The sequence below is a fragment of the Amia ocellicauda genome, chromosome 17, assembly GCF_036373705.1.
Source record: "Amia ocellicauda isolate fAmiCal2 chromosome 17, fAmiCal2.hap1, whole genome shotgun sequence".
Taxonomy (NCBI): Eukaryota; Metazoa; Chordata; class Actinopteri; order Amiiformes; family Amiidae; genus Amia; species Amia ocellicauda.
In genome coordinates, this window is record NC_089866.1 from 3,278,281 (window position 1) to 3,298,657 (window position 20,377).

Sequence of the window (20,377 nt, forward strand, 5' to 3'; positions counted from 1 at the left end):
AAAATGGAAATACAGAATCATAAGGAAAACAGTAATCGCCTCTACTTGACTTCCATGATTAGATTCCTGGTACAAACATAGAATCAACTATTCCGCGATTGATAAAGAGCAAACACCGTTTAATAACCTAACATCTTCAAAAATTCACTTTGGACAAATTAACCGAAAACTTTGGTGTTTTATTAGTTATACATGTTCCTGTAGCAAAATTATTCCTTGCACAAAATGACAGCCTACCATAAACGACTGGTGTTGGACCCGTGCAAGCCGTGTTTTACAATATTTCCCATCAGTGTTTATACAGTTACAACATACACAAGGGTGATGTATTATTTAACAGTTTTCAAAAGCAGTCTTACTGTTACCTAAACTGTAGCATGCTCTCATCCCGCTAGGAAACACTGACACTGCGCTTGTGTTACCGTGAATACGGTCCGGCTGGAAACAGCAGCAGCAGCAGCAGCAGGGTGGATACACAGATTGTAACAGCTGGGCAACAATGTTTCCTTTAACGGAAACATAGGAAGTGATCATTTCAGCTTCATGTCATTTTATTTGTATTTCAGCACATTCAAGTTCATTAACCTGCTTCTTTTTCATCCAGAGACAATCTGTGAATCTGGGGGACTGTGGTAAGTACAGCAAACACACCATTTCAATGTTTATGAGAAAATAAGGGAAATCAGTACATTTAGGTACATCTTCACCAAATGCCTACAGAAAGATTTGTATAGTCAGCAGCTGTTGATGTGCTTTTGTTTAGTTGAGCTATAACGTCTGACCTCTCCCCATCCACGTTCATTTTTTTTTGACTCAGCAGTGGTGTATTTTTGGCTGAATTAATCCCTTAATGAAGTTTCGTCTCCACACGGATGCTGAGACTCAGCAGTCTGGAAGTGCTGTGACTTCTGCTGAATGGAGAGGCAGAGATTTTCTCAAGGAGAGAGACACCTGGAGCAGCCGAGGGACATCTTAATATAACTGGGGATCGTGCCTAATCTGTTTTTAGGCATCACACAACTCACTTGATGTCTTTAAAGTGTTTGGTAACCTCAGAATATGTATTTATTCATTTATTAATTACACAAAGGAGATTTCAAGGTGAGGATGGATTCTTGCTCGGGTACCACAATGGAAGTTAATACATCTATTTTATTAAATTTGTACAAATAAATATGTATGGTTACTGTACAATACCTTCTGAGTTTATGATTATGTCCTTCAAGGACTCTGAGAGCTGAAGGTTGGCTGGTTGATTTATTTAACTGCAGATGTGGGTAAGATTCCCAAAGAACGCACTATATGGATTGGATTGGTTTGTACATTGTGTCATTTGAATATGTTTAGGTCAATATTTATACGTATATATTTTTTACATGTTCAAAAGAGGCACATGATTCAGGCCAGACTTGGGCTGCTTTTTCATAAACATCAATGGTGGGACTAGTATTTTGATCACTAGTTATTCTGTGTAATTTCCATGTCCACATTTTCCAGAATAGGAATGTCTCAAACTTTCCCAAATCATGAATTAAGCTGAGAAGGGAAGTGAAAATGAAAACATCTTTTGCTTGTGCACTCTGTGAACCTTTAACATTGAGCTCCAGTGTCCTTTTTAAAGAGACGTGTTTATAGGTCTCTTGACGTGGAGGGAGAAGAGAGAATGCTCTGGTTCACTGATCCGTGTTAGCTCGTCCTGTGTTTGTTACATTAATCAACACCACAAAACAACAACAGCACATTGTTTGCCATCAGATGAATTGCCTGAGCAATTTTGAAAGCCTATTAAAAGGAACATGACAACACAAAATGGAGTACAAACACGGAGAGTATATTAAAACATAAAAATCAATTTCCTCTCTATCCTATCCACTGTTTGAGTCGACAGACATATTTACAAATGTATGGCCATGGGTTGATTTCCTCTCTTCTTCTTTCTTATTAAAGTTGTGCCAAAATGCATGCCTTGCAAATCTCTAGACATACCCTAAGTGGTTTGTTTTTAGTGGATGGATTGATTTTTCAAATGACAACATCTGTTTAGTTGTACTTCATTTATTGTTAATTCCTCCCTTGGTGATTATGCAGGGTGTTTGGTGAATATTAACCAGCTGTTTAAGACGATGAGTAGTGAATGCAGTTAGCTGATCTGTGAAGGAGTGCCAGGGACGAGGCCATAAGTAATAAAGTCACACCAGATGCCTTTAACATTTATTAGGTATTCCAGAAAGGTAAATCTGCCTTGGTCTTGTTCAGCAAATGGATTTAATGACAGGAATTAAAATTAAATAGGCCACATTGGTTTCCTTGGGTTTAGCCTACTTATTTCTTTGGTATAAATCTCCGCCTCCATCCGTGCCAGTATGTAATTTTTTTTATCTCCAAATGCTTTATCTCAACGCTTTCCTCCGATGCAAATCTAATTAAAAAAAGATTACAGATCACACAACACTGCATGTCTTTTAGAGATTTCAGATGCTTCTTATTCAGGAGGTTTTCTTCTCCCTCCTGCTAAAATCTGACAGCAAGAACATAATTTTCCCCATCTCAGAAACCTGATCTAACACCTATTGTTTCTGTTCAGCCCTCTGTTCACACGAATTTCACTTTATTAATGTGTTAAGCTGGGGATCCAGTCAAGGCCTGTTATAAAATGCTGACCACATTACATTAAGGTAAAAGGGTACGGTGGAGTAATTTGTTTAATCACATATTTATAAGGAGTAAAAATTACCAGGCAAAATGTTTAACAAAATACAACAAAGATTTATTAAAAAAAGAAATGCCAACATCTGAGAGTAAAAGTATTTTCCATTCTTCTGAACGTATGTGTATCTTTGCCAAAATAAAAAAAAGTACTTATGCCTGGGGGTGAAATATGAATGTCATGAATTCATCAACAGCATTTACATACTTCTCAGATGACGGTCGTTTAAATTGCACAGGGAAAACATTTAAGGCAGTGTTTTAGTCTGTGTTTCTTTTCTTTTTGTTTTGACACCTTTTAAGGATACTGCAGCAGATATTTTCGGCTACAGAAAAGCGGTTATTATAATATTGAAATTTCCCTTTATCTTTTCTAAATTTTCCAATTCCAGTAATGGTGAAAAACAAACCATGAGTGAGTGTGTACTGCTTTCCCACAGTCTTGCCTCTGCCTGCTTGCAACTGTCTCTTGGCAGAGGCTACTATTGTCATAAGGAGAAATAAATTGCCATAAATGGAAGAATATACAAGACTATCACACAATCACAACTGAGGTGCAGCCCTCCCTGGAGAAGAGGCAGTAAAACTATTTTCCTCTGTTGTCTCTCATCCAAATAAAGTATGGCTTCGAGCAGTAGAGCTAATGGGATAAATGAAAAATATAATGTTTCATTTAGATAAAAAAAAACGACAACGTGAATATGTATAAATATTTAATGATAACTGCAGTATTTTATTTACAGTTATTGTTGTTAATGTTAAAAAAAAACACACCATTGTGCTGATCACTGAATGTAAGCTGTTCTTTAAAGACAAGGGCCACAATTCAGTCCCCCTTCATGCTTTTCTTTGTTTTATTAGTTTCCCAATCAGTTAATCTTCAATGTTTGTCTGAACTGATGTTGCTGCCGCTGCGATACCTTATTCCCCTCATTGCTGACGGAAAGGTAACAGATTGCACTGGTTAAGTATATGAGGAAATTAATTCCTGTGGTAGAATAACCTATCCAGTTAAATCGTGTTCCCGCTTTGGAGAGACACTCTTAAGTGTTTCAAATTGATTCATGCTGTTCAGCTTAATTATGAAGTTCTCGTGCGATGACAGTGACGTCTTTATTGCAGGCGCTTCCTCTCATTTTGTTTTTGTCTTTGTTGTCTGCAGAATTGAAGCAGACATCTACCTCGTCTTCCTGTGCCAACCCTGACAGTCATATCCAGTTCTGTGGTACCTACCTGTAATTCAACCCTTTCTGGCCATTGCTCTCCAGGTGTCAAAATCAAACCCTTCTAATCGGGGGTTACTATTGTCTCTATTATCCAGACAAGAGATAGATATTGATTGTAAAAGGTCTAAATGGGAAAGGTAATAACCTCAATCTAGTACAGTACGGGCTGATTGATGTCCTTTCCCTATTTCACTCAAGAAACAGCCACCAAGTCTTCCTTGTTGACCCCAGGACGAGTAAAGACATTTAGTTTGACATGTTTGTGATGCACTAAATCCCATCACTATTACCCAGTATTTATGTACTGTAATTGTCAACAAATAAAAGAATACAGAGTGCTTTCAGAAAGACTTCATAAAAGTGGCATTCCCAAATTAACAGCTACTCTAAATGCTTATGATCTGAAGGAGGGGTATAAGAAGAGATTTTACGTTCACAGTTTTTTATTTATTTTACAGACCAATTTAGTGTTGATTTGACAAGAAATAAAAATACACTACAGTGCCTGTCTATGGGAGCACTCTATATTCTGTAGGTGTTTTGCTAAGATGATTTTATGGAGGTCTAGTCTTGTATTCAGCTATTCTCCATAGGCCTATATTAATGATTTGTTTAATTTTCTATATTAAAACCCTGCCACTGTGATCTGCTATAAGTCCATAAGCTTACTATTATACCGATACATGATGGCAACTAGTCTGGGTTAAACAGAACCCCCTTTTCTACAATAAATAAATCTAGACATCCGATAGTTGTGTCTGAGAAACGGGCGCACAAAAGCAGTAACTTCTGCTTGGAATATCCTATTGACCATTTGAAGTTTAACATTAAAAATGTAAGAGAAACAACCCTTTTCAAGTCTCGGATGATCAATAACTTTCCTCTGAGGTAAAGGTTGCTGGATGTGTTTTTCACATACCAGCCGAGTACGTGATGCCATACAACATATAAAAGACATGAAAAGAAACTTGACATCTCTCTGCCACTGAAGAAGCAGCCGCATTAAAAAATACCTTTGTTATATAAAGCCCTGTACGGTTCACTCAGACAGTGAGCGGAGAATATGGCCCTTTAAATGCTGGATTACTTAGACGGATATTTAAGCAAATATTAAGCTAACGGTATATTGAGCACATTTGAAGATATACAAACTGAAATGGATGCACATACATATATTTACAGTCCATCTCCATATATAAACACACACACACACACACATATACACCGATCAGCCATAACATTATGAGCACTGACAGGTGAAGTGAATAACACTGATAATCTCGTTATCATGGCACCTGTCAGTGGGTGGGATATATTAGGCAGCAAGTGAAAATTTTGTCCTCAAAGTTTGTGTGTTAGAAGCAGGAAAAATGGGCAACTTACAGGACTTAAAGGATCTGCTGCTATCGTCTTTGTGCCAGATACCACAGCACACCTTCAGAGGTCTAGTGGAGTCCATGCCTCGACGGGTCAGGGCTGTTTTGGGACCTACACAATATTAGGCAGGTGGTCATAATGTTATGGCTGATCGGTGTATATGTATGTGTGTGTGTAGCAAACAATTTCTGCATTGAAGCACAACGCACTGATTATAAGCCTGTCAGTGGCAGCTGTACAATTTCTGGAGTCCATTCATTCAGCCTGTACCCCAGCGAGATGCACCGCAGCTGGATCCGATAATAACATCTGAGAGCAGATGGGGATCGCCCCGGATGGTTTTGAAGCACCTACTGTATTTGCACTAGTGATCCAGCATAATCACTGGTAGTTGTTTGATGCCACACAGGGGCAATTCCCTCCTTGTAGTAAAAGCTGTAATAAAATCTGACTGTGGCTTATCCCAGCAGGCTGGGGATGGGGGGGGCTCTGAACTATGGGACTGCGCTGATCATGTGAGTAATCTTGCCTGCTTAGCCCATCCATTTCCAATATATATCAAGCAGCTACTGGTGTAAAGAGACCTGCAAAATCAGTTGGGCCGCAGCCCCCAGGGACTGGAGACACGTGCCCAGCCGGTCCCCAGCCTTACAGAGCACTGGCGGAGATGTTACATCAGATCAGCTTCTAGTATTCAACATGTTCAAACTCATGGTATTCACTTGGAAATAATTGTTTTCAGCTGGAAAAAGGAGGAGAGATTTTAGCCTTTCAGCACACTCAGAACAGGATTACAGTGGAAACCAGGGGGTTGAGGCGACGCTCGTGAGTCTCACCTCATACCAGACTAATAAAACAAAAATAGGTGGAAAATCTGTGGAAGACTAATCCATAGAAATACAGAAAATATTTCCTTTGCACCACACACTCTCCTCACATCCTTTCTTTCTGTCTGTATGTATGTGGGAAGCTGGCTATATAAATACTTAATTTTCTTCAGGAGTTGTCAAGCTTTTGTGTCTTGCATCGAGACTGGGGGACGTTCATTTTCAGATGGAGCTTGACAACCTTGTATTCAATTAAAATGGATTAAGGGTTCCTTTGATGATTAAAATAAATAACAGGATTTACGCAAATCCAAAAATCCCTCAAGTGGCAAAGACGCTTCATTTCGGTAGATATTTTAGACATTTTAGACATTTATGGACTGCTTCTTTTTTGTTTGGCATCACGGAATTGGTGAAAGGGGGATATATAAGGAAATGTACCTCCCAATGAGAAAGCTGTCCCTCAGCGTTACATTTTTTAGTTCTTATAAATTATGTACCGTTGCAGTTTGGAGCTCTTTATGCAAAGCAGTTGAGGGAGAACACAGTTCTTTTGTGACAAATTTAATGTGACAAAACCCTGAACACAAACACGCTACTCTGCTCTGGGAGAGATGTGGTTTTAGGAGACCATGCCCAGATGCAAAGCAGTGACTTCAGAAGGTCACAGCATCTTCACATATGAAAAACATTTACTGGCGCCTCATCTCTAATGTCAACTCCAAAGTATAAACTTCACTACAGACACCAAGCGATAACCACATATTCATAAGGTAATAGAGCCTCCTATTTGTTGATCTCTCTGCTTACCGGAGTCTGAAGTGCTTTTGCATGAGAACAGAATATATTATTCAAATGTTCCCTGCAAAAATGGAAAGGAACCTCAAGGTCATTGCAGGTGCAGAAGCTCGGCGCTGTAGCTCCTCCTGCTGCTGTCAACAGTGCTCTACACATGTCAGCAGTTTAAACTGAGAGAGCAGACATCAAAATACCATCGAGGGATGACTTCTCTCGTCCTTCAAGAAACAGTTTATCAGGGATTTCTGCTATTTTTTCTGTTTTGTTTTTTGCTATATGCTAGAGAGTGATTAGTGTTGAAAAACCCAACAGACCCTTAGCAATGGCATGGACCATCTCCATCATCAGACCTCAAACACCTTGAATCTGTGGGAGATGCTCACAACAGTGGGGGATAATCTAGGTCTGTACCAAGACTTCCTGCCCTGCTGGAAGAAAGAGGTAAAATTGACCTTTCTGCCCCTGCCCCTTATTGACAAGAGGTTCCTAATTACTCGTCCCGCTTGTACAGATGCTGCAGAAAGCTTAGAGCAGGTATAATGGATTATTAACATAGCGAACAACGGGAGCTACCAGATCTTCAACTGCCGGCAGCATTAAGGTGATTCATTGAAGGTGCAGCCTCTGTTGAACGTAATCTGCTTGATCACACTCTGAATTCCACCCATGAATCAAAGTCACATCACGACAGATCAGAATCAAATTAAGTGCCATTTTGTTATACCCAGGCAAGCCACTCTATCTGGCCTGTTGACACATTCAATTAATTCATTGTTATGGGAGAAAAAAGCTTGCATACTAAAATAATAGACAGCAGCATGTACTGTACACCTTCGCCAAATCCGCTGTGAAATTAGTAAGCATGCTTCGAAGTCTAAATGTCAAACCTTGCTCACTTGACATTAGTGAGCTCAGAGAAAATGCACCGGGGGACAGGTTTAACAAATACCTTGCAGTTTACTTTCTGTGAATCTAAGATAAACCTGATGCTGTTATAAACTATCACAAAGCCACTTAGCTTGGCGCCGGGACCTAAACATTTGTTATTCTAGTATTATGTCAATCTAAATTTCTCTGTGAATAACACACAAACACACACACACATATATATATATATATATATATATATATATATATATATATATATATATATACACAATTTGATATAAACTGATCATCAGTGTTTTTATTATGGTATATTTTTTGAAATTAGTTTGAAATCTATCAATTGTAAATGTTTCTCTTAAGAGTTTTGAAAAATTAAAACCCTGGGATAGATTCCCTTTAAATAAATAGACTACATCAATACATAAATCCTGAAGGGAGTGACTGATGGGAGGCACAGAGGGGTGCAGAGGTCCTGGGATTCGGTTCTTCGTCACACGTGTGTCCAGGAGCCCGTGCCCGCTGTCCGGAGCGCAGTTGTCAGCGTGAAGGATGACTGCGGAGTCTCAGTGCATTACAGACTGAACAGCCACAGAGCGATTAGAGGTTAAGACTCGCCACTAAAAGTCTGGTGACGCTTTTAATGGGACGTCATGAAATCCCTCAAGATATAATGAATGGGAAGCATAAAGTTAAATGCCCTGTGAAATCACACGGAGAAACTTACAACTAATAAATATAACAAACTCTGGAGGGGATGACGCTTAGTTTGCTTTGCACTTTCTTCCCCCCCACTCTCGTAAAAAGATGCCGACCAAAACATGTTCTGTCCCTGATAAAATTTAAGGCTACAATAACCTTTTCTCAGGCTGTTTCCTGTGTGTTTTGGGCCATGAAGGCCAAGCACTAAACCCTCTCTGCTTTTTAATTTTGCCTACCTTTCTGTTAAAAGCTACCTGTTGAGAAATTGGCTCTTAACAATCTGTAAAGTATCTACATTAACGTGTATACTGTGATTTGGAAATATAATAATACAACAGCCACCACAGTCCATTACGCCCACAGGATTGCCATTTAATGTCACTGTAATTAATACAATTATAACGTTTTATTATTATTATTTTTTGTGCTTGAAATTATCCATTTCCTTTCAACTTTGCCTGCACAAAAGCCACTGTGATATCAGCATATTGAATACGACTATTGCTGTGAAGTACATTAAAAGGCAATGTAAGACTCATTATGTACGAATGTGCTGCATAGGGTAAACCTTATCTTAAAGCTTAAATTAATTTAATACAAGATTATGTAAAAAAAAAAAAAAAAAGTGGTAATAGTATTTTAATACACACTCTCTCTCACACACACACACACATATGATTTTGTATGTTTGCCCACTGACAGTGAAATGATCAGTCTATAATTTTAATGGTAAGTGTATTTTAACAGTGAGAGACAGAATAACAACAAAAAAATCCAGAAAAACGCATTTCAAAAAAGTTATAAATTGATTTGCATGTTAATGAGGGAAATAAGTATTTGACCCCTTCAACTTAGTACTTGGTGGCAAAACCCTTGTTGGCAATCACAGAGGTCAGACGTTTCTTGTAGTTGGCCACCAGGTTTGCACACGTCTCAGGAGGGATTTTGTCCCACTCCTCTTTGCAGATCCTCTCCAAGTCATTAAGGTTTCGAGGCTGACGTTTGGCAACTCGAACCTTCAGCTCCCTCCACAGATTTTCTATGGGATTAAGGTCTGGAGACTGGCTAGGCCACTCCAGGACCTTAATGTGCTTCTTCTTGAGTCACTCCTTTGTTGCCTTGGCTGTGTGTTTTGGGTCATTGTCATGCTGGAATACCCATCCACGACCCATTTTCAGTGCCCTGGCTGAGGGAAGGAGGTTCTCACCCAATATTTGACGGTACATGGCCCGTTCCATCGTCCCTTTGATGCGGTGCAGTTGTCCTGTCCCGTTGGCAGAAAAACACCCCCAAAGCATAATGTTTCCACCTCCATGTTTGACGGTGGGGATGGTGTTCTTGGGGTCATTCCTCCTCCTCCAAACACGGCGAGTTGAGTTGATGCCAAAGAGCTTGATTTTGGTCTCATCTGACCACAACATTTTCACCCAGTTCTCCTCTGAATCATTCAGATGTTCATTGGCAAACTTCAGACGGGCCTGTACATGTGCTTTCTTGAGCAGGGGGACCTTGCGGGCGCTGCAGGATTTCAGTCCTTCACGGCGTAGTGTGTTACCAATTGTTTTCTTGGTGACTATGGTCCCAGCTGCCTTGAGATCATTAACAAGATCCTCCCGTGTAGTTCTAGGCTGATTCCTCACCGTTCTCATGATCATTGAAACTCCACGAGGTGAGATCTTGCATGGAGCCCCAGACCGAGGGAGACTGACAGTTATTTTGTGTTTGTTCCATTTGCGAATAATCGCACCAACTGTTGTCACCTTCTCACCAAGCTGCTTGGCGATGGTCTTGTAGCCCATTCCAGCCTTGTGTAGGTCTACAATCTTGTCCCTGACATCCTTGGATGGCTCTTTGGTCTTGGCCATGGTGGAGCGTTTGAGATCTGATTGATTGATTGCTTCTGTGGACAGGTGTCTTTTATACAGGTAACGAGCTGAGACTAGGAGCACTCCCTTTAAGAGAGTGCTCCTAATCTCAGCTCGTTACCTGTATAAAAGACACCTGGGAACCAGAAATCTTGCTGATTGATATGGGATCAAATACTTATTTCCCTCATTAACATGCAAATCAATTTTGAAATGTGTTTTTTTTGGATTGTTTTGTTGTTATTCTGTCTCTCACTGTTAAAATACACCTACCATTACAATTATAGACTAATCATTTCTTTGTCAGTGGGCAAACTTACAAAATCAGCAGGGGATCAAATACTTTTTTTTCCCCTCACTGTACACACACACTTTTACTCTTTAAGCTTTATTTATTGAGGGGGAAACAAAACAAACAGCCAAACACTTTTCACTATTTATCTACAAACAGAAGTTTCTAGATCAAAGGAGTGTGTATTAGGTAATAAGAAGGGATATATCCTTGAAAAAAAAAAAAAACGTATATTTCTGAGCTTCAATTAAAACAGAATATTTAAGTACTGTATAGTAACCACAGTAAAATATATGAGTGCATTATACTGACGAATTTTTAGGTTTCAGAGAAGATTGTGTATTTTTTTTTTCCCAGGGCACTGGGTTCAATGTATTAATAATATCAAATGAAGGATGCAGTTTCCCAGTGGGACACAGAAATAGATGCACACCAGAATTATGCACCTCTGTTGGATTAAACAGAACAATTTCAGACTTGTGACACTTTTGAAATTTGGTCTGTAAAATGAGGAAAAGCTCTTTTGCAGTCGATTCAAAACTCCAGTACTATTACATCGGTTATCCCTGTTGCTTCCCAACACCAGGAGCTGAATGTATGTCTCTCCCATTGTGCCAGGCAGGGAATGTAATAAACAGAATATGGGCTGAAAATTGCACACGTTCCAAGTTTATGAAAAATTGATCAAAATGTAGATCTGAGCACAGAAATGTGCATTTATTTATGCATTTTGTACGGCAAATTCGTCCCCTTCTCCTGCATGCTTGAATCTCACAGTAAGTGGGGGAGGGCAGGAGACTAATTAGGTTCACCTGCGGCACAGCAATTTTGAAAAAAATAAATGCAAGATGAGGCCGGCTGTGTCAGAGGAGATTGTTACAAACAGCCGCGCTCGGCCGGCTCATTCCTCACCGCCACCGCTCCCGGGAAGACGCACACGAGAGCCCTTCCCCTAATAAAACATGAAAACTCAACACGTGCCACTGATGAGATATCTTGCCTTTTTGGACGGCCCGAGTATAATTTCATAACCCAATTTATGCCATGCTGTGGAGGCTTGGTGCTTGATGAGTGTGACTTGGTGACAGCAGGGTTTCTCTCCGCTGCTCTGCATCAGGGGAATATCATTAGGCCGGCCCATGTGTGCGACGCAGGTGACACACGCTGTGGCCTTTTCAAGCACCTGTTACTTCATGTAATTGCAAGTATTTGAACATGCCAATGTTCTGTGCGGCGGCTCTTGGCCCCTATCAGTCAGTCTTGTTGTGCCCTAATGCGCCACTGTAGTGGAGTGACACGTACAGAGCAAAAACGATTTGCATTTGCACTTTACTACACACACTTGAAGATGACCTCCTCGTTTGTTTGTAGGCTGTCGTTATAATGCACGAACGAAGAGCACAAATAGAAATGCCAAAATGATCTTTGTATATTCAACACCGTTCCAACATAAAACAGGAAAAGTGGATTCTTCTTTGGACGTCCATGTTAGAGAAACAAGTCTACCACGGTTTCCTGTGGCTATCAAATTTCACACCATTTTCTCTGTATTTCAGTTATGATATTAAACATGAGGTGGTGTCTGTATGAGGAAGTTGTGTCTAACAGCTATTTCCCCTCTTGATGTGAATGACACTCACACCACAACAAAACAGAGCAAGAGCAACAACATCCCCCTTTCCATGATTAACAAATCAAATCACACACACAACGAAAGTGGAACGAGGACAGTTTTGAAGATGTGAAACTAGATGGCCTATGCCACATGCCCCGTTTTTCTGAAAAGCTCACCCTTGCCTTTTGCCCACGTGAAACCCTTCTGCTGATTTCCTGCATGGTCCACAACCTTGGATGAAGAAACAGAGAAGTGACACAGATAGGAGAATCCATATCCACAGACTGGAGACATTCTGTTTTTTGTTCAGTTCCTCTATTACTAGAACCACAGAAACCAGAAAAACAGTCATCATATATTAATGAATGAGGAATCACACCTCCTTATTATAAAGTGTGAACATGCCTGGTGATATAGAGATTGCACTACTGCTTATAAAACACTAATCATCATCATCATCATCATCATCATTTATGCTTTAATTTTGGAAATCGCAGAACGCTTGCAGCTTCCCGGCAGCAGGCCACTTCCTCTGAGGCATCTCCGGAGAGGGAGACGTGCCGCCCACACTCCGTGCTGGGCCCGCTGTGCGGGAGGGAGGCGGCGGCAGGGATGAGCCGCGTGTTCTGGGTTATGGAGCATGAGCCGCGAGGAGAAAATCCCCCGTGTGTGGCAACAAAAGTTATAATTTAAGTTTGCTTTGATGTTACTTAATATACAGAACAGAGAGATCGTGGGCTGTATTTAGCACGAAGGGCAAACTCTTCCCTTAGGTTTCTGGGAGAAAATTATGTTACTACTGGCACCGCTGCTGAATCTCTCTGTATCTTGGAAACAAAGCAGTGCTAAATCATTATAACCCCTTCTGGGAATGACAACAAAGGTTTGCCCCCCCCACTGTTTAGAACAGAATGAGAAAACAAACTAATAAACAAAACAACGCTTTGACTCCTCTCTGACAGTGGATTGGCATTGGAGCGGGTGTCAGCTACACCTAAACAAGGACTACACATACATATAGTTGTCAAAAAAAAAGAATTGTCCCCCCAAACTGACACTCTCTTTCACAAGCCAAAAAACAGAAGAAAACAAGCCAGGGAGCACTTGGCAAAACCCTCACACTTCCTCTGTAAAAGCCAGATGAAGAAAACTCATAAAAACCATAAACAAAGTAGAAAGCAAGTAATCAATTAACATGCCCGAGTATTGAAGGACCAAGGAGCGTAACTGAATTAGATAGACAATTAAAGGGGAATTGAATTTGCTTGCGATGTACTAAAGACCTTGTTTTATGTGACTTCAACACAGAGCAAAGGAAAGCGTGCATCTCACACGGGGACCGCCGTCACAGCCGGGCTATGGAAACGACTGCCGGAGGCCCAGCAGAGACGCGCTGAAAGGGAGGGGATTTATCTGAGCTGGGGGGTGCGTTGAACACACTGGAGGCAGGTCTGTAGTGTTTCCAATCGCAGGTGAAGCGCAATCAGCAGAGGGGCGACTCCCTCCCTCATGCAGAACAATACGTGGCGGTTTGTGATTTTGAAACGTCAAAAGAGAGATTCTTGATCTTTTTCCCTCCCTCGCTCTCCCAGCTGGAGAGACAGCGTGCCCACAGGCCTGGAGAGGGCACTAGTGCAGCAGTAATGGGAGACCCGGCTCCTATCAGAGGGGCTGAGAAACAGTCTCACATAAAGCACCTAATGAGAAGAGTGAAATGAGTTTGCACAGAGCAGAGGCAGCAATGCTTCTGTTTAATAGCACGTTCTAGATAAGTGCATGTCAATAGTAAAACAAACAAACAAACAAACAAACAAACACAGCGAGCAATGGAGATGGTTGAACTGCCAATGGGCATCATCTATTTCAGTGTTTTTTCTCCCCCTCCCTCTCAGAGTAAGAGAAACATTCCTTTGCTGGATATAAAATATATAAATTATCTTGAAGGGCACAGGCAACGCAGACAAGCACGGCGCTCAGATCAGATTTCTTTGTGCTCGTGTTTTCATTAAGACCAAGCCGAACGGAGAGAACAATAGACAGGGGTCCTCAGGAAGCCAGCTTACAGTCTACTGCGGGGGGTTCAAGTCAAGGGGCACTGGAATCTTTACATTGTTTTTTCCCTCCATGTTCTGTGATATGAATAGCTTTGATTGGTTCAAATATTACCGGAGGTGAAATCAATCGCATTTCTGACATTAAAACAGACCTCACATTGGTTAATTGGGGGGGGGGGGGGGGGTTGTTCTGATGTTCCATCTAATTGCGTGGGAATTCAGACAAGGCCGGACGCTGATGCATTTCGACAGCATCGTGACTCTTTCAGGTTCCCTTACTGTCCGTTACAGCTGTAGCTATTATCGAGACGCATTTAAAACTACAAGTTATCTTCCTATTATACATTTTATATATATATATATATATATATATATATATAAAATGAGGGAGATAGAGAGAGAGAGAGAGAAAAATAGTGAAATCTAATAGTCTCTAAAAATATTATAATTGCAGAATTATGATACACAGTTAGGCTATGTTTCCTTCTACAGATCCTATACTAGGGTTTGTCAATTCCTTATACCTTTTGGATATAAGGTACCTTTTCAATCAATTGTGATTTTAGCAACAGTTGTGTCTCTCTGTGTCCTAGAGCGTCTCGCCATCACTATAAACCCTTGTGCAGTATGCATTAAACAAAACACCCACCCTTTGTTTCCCAACAGTAGTTAGAATCACACGTGAACTGTAATCCTCATAAGTTTATTTCAGTCCCAAATTTTTGCTTTATTAAGACAGTCCTTTAAGTGTATCTGTGCTGTTTTAGCAGTGAATATGATAATGGCTTCCTTTACCATTGCACGCTGTCCACCGGCTTGTTGGCCATGACAGAGACCAGGGCGGCTTGCGTCACGTGAACCCCAAACAAGAAAGACAGACCAGCTGAGTGTGTCCTCCCGTTTCTCCAGAAACATAGAAATAGCTTTGTAGGTCGCCAGGACAGAGACACACCGGGGAGCCAGGCTGCACCACCGCGTGCGACTGAACCCTCACTGTTTCTCTCAGTCCATTAAAAGCATCTCATGCTTCAGATAACGACATCCCGACAAAGGCTCCCTCACAATGGAAGTTAAATATTTTCAGTCGTTGTCTCCGGCTGCCAAAGCTGGTAAATTTCTTTGGCTTCCATGACCCGGCTTAGTTCTGCTGCCACCGACTGCTGGGGGGCGATTAAGAGTAGGTGGGGACAGACCTAGACGGGGGGGCAGGTGAGCGCTGCCTCCAATATGGGATGGTGGAGTTTATTTATATTGTTCAAAGCTGCAAAAAACGATTCCAAGTATGTACAGCGTTTACAAGGGATTTAAAAAGCTTAGGAGTAGCTTCGCAATTTCTCTGCTCGCTTAGCAGGAAATCTTCCTTCAGCTGCACTGCGCCGGCCCAGGTCCCCCTTCCTGCCTTCAGCTGCAGAGACGTCCTTAAGCCCCGAGCTGGCAGGTTGGTGACTTTGGGCAGATGTCACCCTGTGCCTTAAAGGCAAAGCTATGATCACGCGCAAACATCTCGGCAAACCCTTGACACAACAGTGATGTGAACAAATGCCGCAGCACGGGAGACAGGGATTTTTCTCTCCCCACATTTGAAGGGGAAGAGCACTTGACATTCCTGCCGTGTGTAGTTTTGCGGTGTGCAGTCACCAGAGCCCGGTGTCAGGCTGTGTTCGCTGCTCAGTGCTGACCGTGCTCCACAGCTTGGTGTTTAGTTAGGGTTTTCCCTCTTCACCTCAGCACACTGGGTACTGACACAATGGGAAGTGTGTGGGCAGCTCGGGGATACTGCGACAACGGGCTGAGAGAGAGACAGCGCTGGTCTCCCTTGTGCAGCGTTCCCTGAACAGGATTTATTGTCGTCTCTCGTCCTCACAGATATTACAGTGGTGAGAAAAGGTTTGCCCCCAGTTCCAACAGGTGGCTTATGAGTGAAAACGTTCAGTGTTGTTTTTGTGAAAGCGCTGGGGATACGTGTACAACTACAACCAGGATGGGCAGGGAGGTGTTGCGGGAGGAGGTGAGACTCAGTGTACAGTAGACCTGTTTCTGCATTCGGCAGCTGCGGGGTTTACTCAGCTCTACTTAATCTAAAGTAGATTTGCATACACAGATGTGGCGAGTTAAAATATTTACATTCTTGCTTTTGTGCTCTGTCGGTACAATTTTACAAGAGCTGACAGCTGACAGGTAGGAAATCCGACAGATCACAGGCTGATGTGAAATGGGAACCGTGTTTGTTTTTGCTGAACGAAAAAAACAAACACGAAAACAACAGAGTTATGAGAAGACAGGCAGGGATAATAGAAGTGTAGACGTCACACGGTCGAGGAGAGCATCGGGTCAGCGGGTCAGAGGAAGGTGGTCAAATGACAGCGCCGTGTAAAAAGCTCCTGTAAAAAGGTGCGAGTGTGTGGAGATTGCCGGCCAACTGCAGGGCCCTGGCAGCTCATAAAAAGGTGATGATGATGATGCGATTTATGTTCTGGTAATTATGATAATGAGGAGGACAGTGAGAGCTGCTTTTAACTGCAGATTTTCATATTGCCTTGGTCCTCTTACATCACCTACAGAAATACCTCCTGCAGCTACGCAACAACACACAGCTACACACACGTCAGCAGCGCACTCTTCCAACTGATGAAACACAAATGAAGACATAAATAACTAACTGCAGTAGCTTTGTGTGCGTCTTCAGAATCTGCAGTATTATCGACAGCACCTGTAAGTGATGCGTCAATAAAGGGATAAAACAATTATATATTGTTATGTTACTGGTGGGGGGAAAGAAAAGATTTTGCAATGATGTGCCCCACAAGTTAGTTAAAGAATGGTTTTAAAAACACAGGGATGAACACATGTCGCTGTGCAAGACCTGCATGCTGAAGCAACGCCACCCTCATCAGGTCCCGAAGCTACATGAGGCGCATCAACATTACAGCAATATTACAGAGCTTTGTGGGAAGCATTTCCGTTTATTTCCTTCTCCCTGTTTTACAACATGTCTGTGCAGTACCCTATTATTTTAAATATGGTGTATTTTAATACACTCCTCCACTGCCATAAGGTTGAAGAAAATCACACGTCTTGCACGAAGCAGCAGAAGGTGAGGTTATTTTCTCTATACGTGCGGCGTCTCTCAAAACAGCCCCCATTACAGGTTAAACCAGCACAGCGATGAAGTGGAAATGGACCGTGTGAGGTGGAGCATCATAAAAAGCTGACACATACTTATTTTATTTTTAAAGACGTAATGTGGCAACAGGTACCAAAGATCAAAAGCTCCAGTTCTCCACACGGGGTTCACATTCAGTCCGCTTCACAGCAACTGACAGGTCTGATCTCGGTGGCCTTGCAGCCTTGCCTTCAGCGTCATGCTTTAATTAAATTAAGATGGTCGTGGGGCGGCCCAAGAAAACGTCCAAGGTCGCATGACGGCAGGCAACAGAGATGCAGAGCCAACTGACTGGATTCCAGTGCGAAGCCACACTCTGGTGCCTGTCGGCTGTGGGTTTCCTCCGGCTGCAGAGAGCTGTGAACGGTGTGGTCCCTGGGAACCACAGAGACTTTCTGCCGGAAGAGGGATGAAGGCTTTGTTAAACTGGCATCTGCTGTAACTGAGGTTTTGTCTCACAGTGAACCCTGTCAAAAAATGTCAGGGGGGGATTTAAACACCGCAGCTGAGAACTCACTGCTGGAGTGAAGGTGTTGTACTGTACGGCAGGCCCACCTTCATACGATCCCCCTTTGTGTGTGTAAAGATAACTGTTGTGAAGGGTGAGAGAAGGTGCTAAAAGGGTTGTAAAAGGGATATAATTTATTGAATCTTGTTTTTGGTCGGTGGTTCATAAGTGTACTGTAGTACTGAGACTGTTACAGCTTTAAACCAAAACTCACTCCCTGCACAATCAAGGCCAAGGTCTGCGAGGATTTTGGACACTTGAGGGGAAAAGTGCCAGATAGTAGATGGAAAAACAAAAGGCTAACAAAGAAATTAAACGCACACAAAAAAATAAAAATAAAAATAGCACCCTGCAACCATGGAAACTAGAATAGAAACAAGTTTTTCTTTTTTTTGGTTGAACGTCTCCGAGGAGTTAATGAACCTTGTGTACTCGGGAACACAAGATGCTGGCAAGCTATTGCGCGGGTTCAGTCTCACGGAAAGAGAATGAGAGAAGAAGATAAGAAAACCAAACAGCGGCGTGGTGCAAACGCAACAGATTTCTGCCGCAATAACTCGCAAACTTTCCCTGGCACAGAACGAAATGATTAACTACAGGTCAAACACATTTTTAAGAGCAGCACCGATTCTCTGCACCAGAATTCCTCGCTGTACAGTTTATGTGACAAATGTGGTGCGTGTAGCCTTAGGATTTTAGATAATAGGGGCAAGAACTGCTTACTTGGTAACCAAGGAAACTACAAGTGTGATGAATGCTGATAATAAATTTGCCTTTAGAATTATTAAACATCTCATGGTGTTAGAATCTAAAATAAACCAGGCTGGGGAAGATCGCATTAAAACCTCACAGATGGTCATTATATAGACACAGGAACTAGTATTTCCTCCCCTTCACCTGAAAGGGTAAATAGCAGGGATTTGGAAAAGTAAAAAATCTAAAAAAAAGTTCTATTAATTCTATTTAATTCATGTGCTTCCTGACCTTTTGTGTTTTATTTTTTAAATATAATTATTAGTTAAATTAGGGTTCAATTAAGTACCCTATTGATAATTAATTAATTGGGAGCAGGATTGAGAGACACTGCTTTAACTGTTACAGCAAACAAAACAAGACAGACTTTTTTCATTTTTTTCTGCGATCATTATTATAACACTGATATACATATCCACAATTTTAAAGTCACTTGAAATAACTGAAAGCAGTTACGCGTCCTGTTACGTTTGCTGAAGAAAATATATGTATCTCATGAAAGGTTCCTGAGATCATTGGTCTCATTCTGCCCTTTCCCAAAGCAGATGATTTTGCTGTTTTTAATAGGAAACGTATCTGCTCTCCCTGGTCTGGCTCCCTCTGAGAAATCCTGAAGTCCAAGTGTACATTTGAGATAAAGTGAGCGGCTAGCACCTCAATCATCCCACGGGAAGGCTTGGGAGATTAGGCTTGTGAGGGTTAGCATTAGACCCTGCAGAGAAGTAACTTGCTAACTGACTAGATTAATAAGTTTAAGTCCTGATAAGGTTTTTTTCTTCCGGGGGGGCGAGAGGCTAAACTAGAAGAAATTTAATCAGTGGTGTAACAGCCTGTTTGAATTAATGTTTGGTTTGATCTGAATAAGCATCTAGATGCTTATTCAGATCAAACCAAACATTAATTCAAATAAGCTGTTACACCTCTGATGAAATTTCTTCCCAAAGGCAGAATAAATGTTTTTCTTTTTTTTTTTAAGATTTGACATAAAAACATACACCTGCCTAACGTGGTTCTGTAAAAGAAGGGTGTATATTGAATTTCATGTTTTGAAATTCACCCCCCAGGGGCGTCACTTAAATCTGTCAATGGAGAACACACCTTTGCTTGTTAACTCGGCTGGTTTCATTAGAAAACTGCATGAACAAAATGTGTTAAGTGTTGACAGAGGATTAATAAATATGTACTGTATTTAAAAGAAAAAAAATCCTAGAAAGACATACATCTGCAGGCAAAGCAGAGAAAGTCACATTTAATCACAAAATTCAGCTCCTCTCTACAGCGCTGCTAATTAAGCAATGAAATGTGTTGCCAGCCAGGGATTGTGTTCAGACTGGGCTCTGAATATGAACCAGTGTGTTGCCGATTGATGGAAATCTCAACAGCCAGTTTCCAGATATTATAGAGTCTTCGTAGGAGGGATAACAATTCTGTGTACAAAAAACATTCATTTTGTTCTCTTTGCATTAAACTCAATATGCATCTGTACTGTGACAGAAGAATTCGACATTAAATATGATTTTGTTTCGCCATTTCGGCTTTGTAAACAAGTTGCCCATAGTCTTCTGCTGGAACAAAGACAATTCAGATACGAAGATCGTACGGAAAG

General features: G+C 41.4%; 1 protein-coding gene and 1 long non-coding RNA gene across 6 annotated transcripts in view; one reads left to right on the forward strand and one right to left on the reverse strand.

Annotated features, from left to right (window-relative positions):
- The window catches only part of kdm8 (lysine (K)-specific demethylase 8), a 54,526-nt gene that overhangs the window by 7,355 nt on the left and 26,794 nt on the right, over window positions 1–20,377 (reverse strand). The window contains exon 1 of one of the 5 annotated variants that reach the window (XM_066689016.1): window positions 366–458. The exons of 3 other annotated variants lie outside the window; for them this stretch is intronic. Coding sequence is in view for 1 of the 2 variants with exons in the window: in XM_066689015.1 (XP_066545112.1) it covers window positions 238–240 (3 nt within the window). In the remaining variant the exon portion in view is untranslated. One more of the 5 variants, XM_066689015.1, reaches the window with a different exon arrangement.
- LOC136712433 (uncharacterized) lies at window positions 372–1,194 on the forward strand. The gene is made up of 2 exons (XR_010804829.1): window positions 372–632; window positions 821–1,194. It is a non-coding gene; the product is annotated as an uncharacterized LOC136712433 (long non-coding RNA).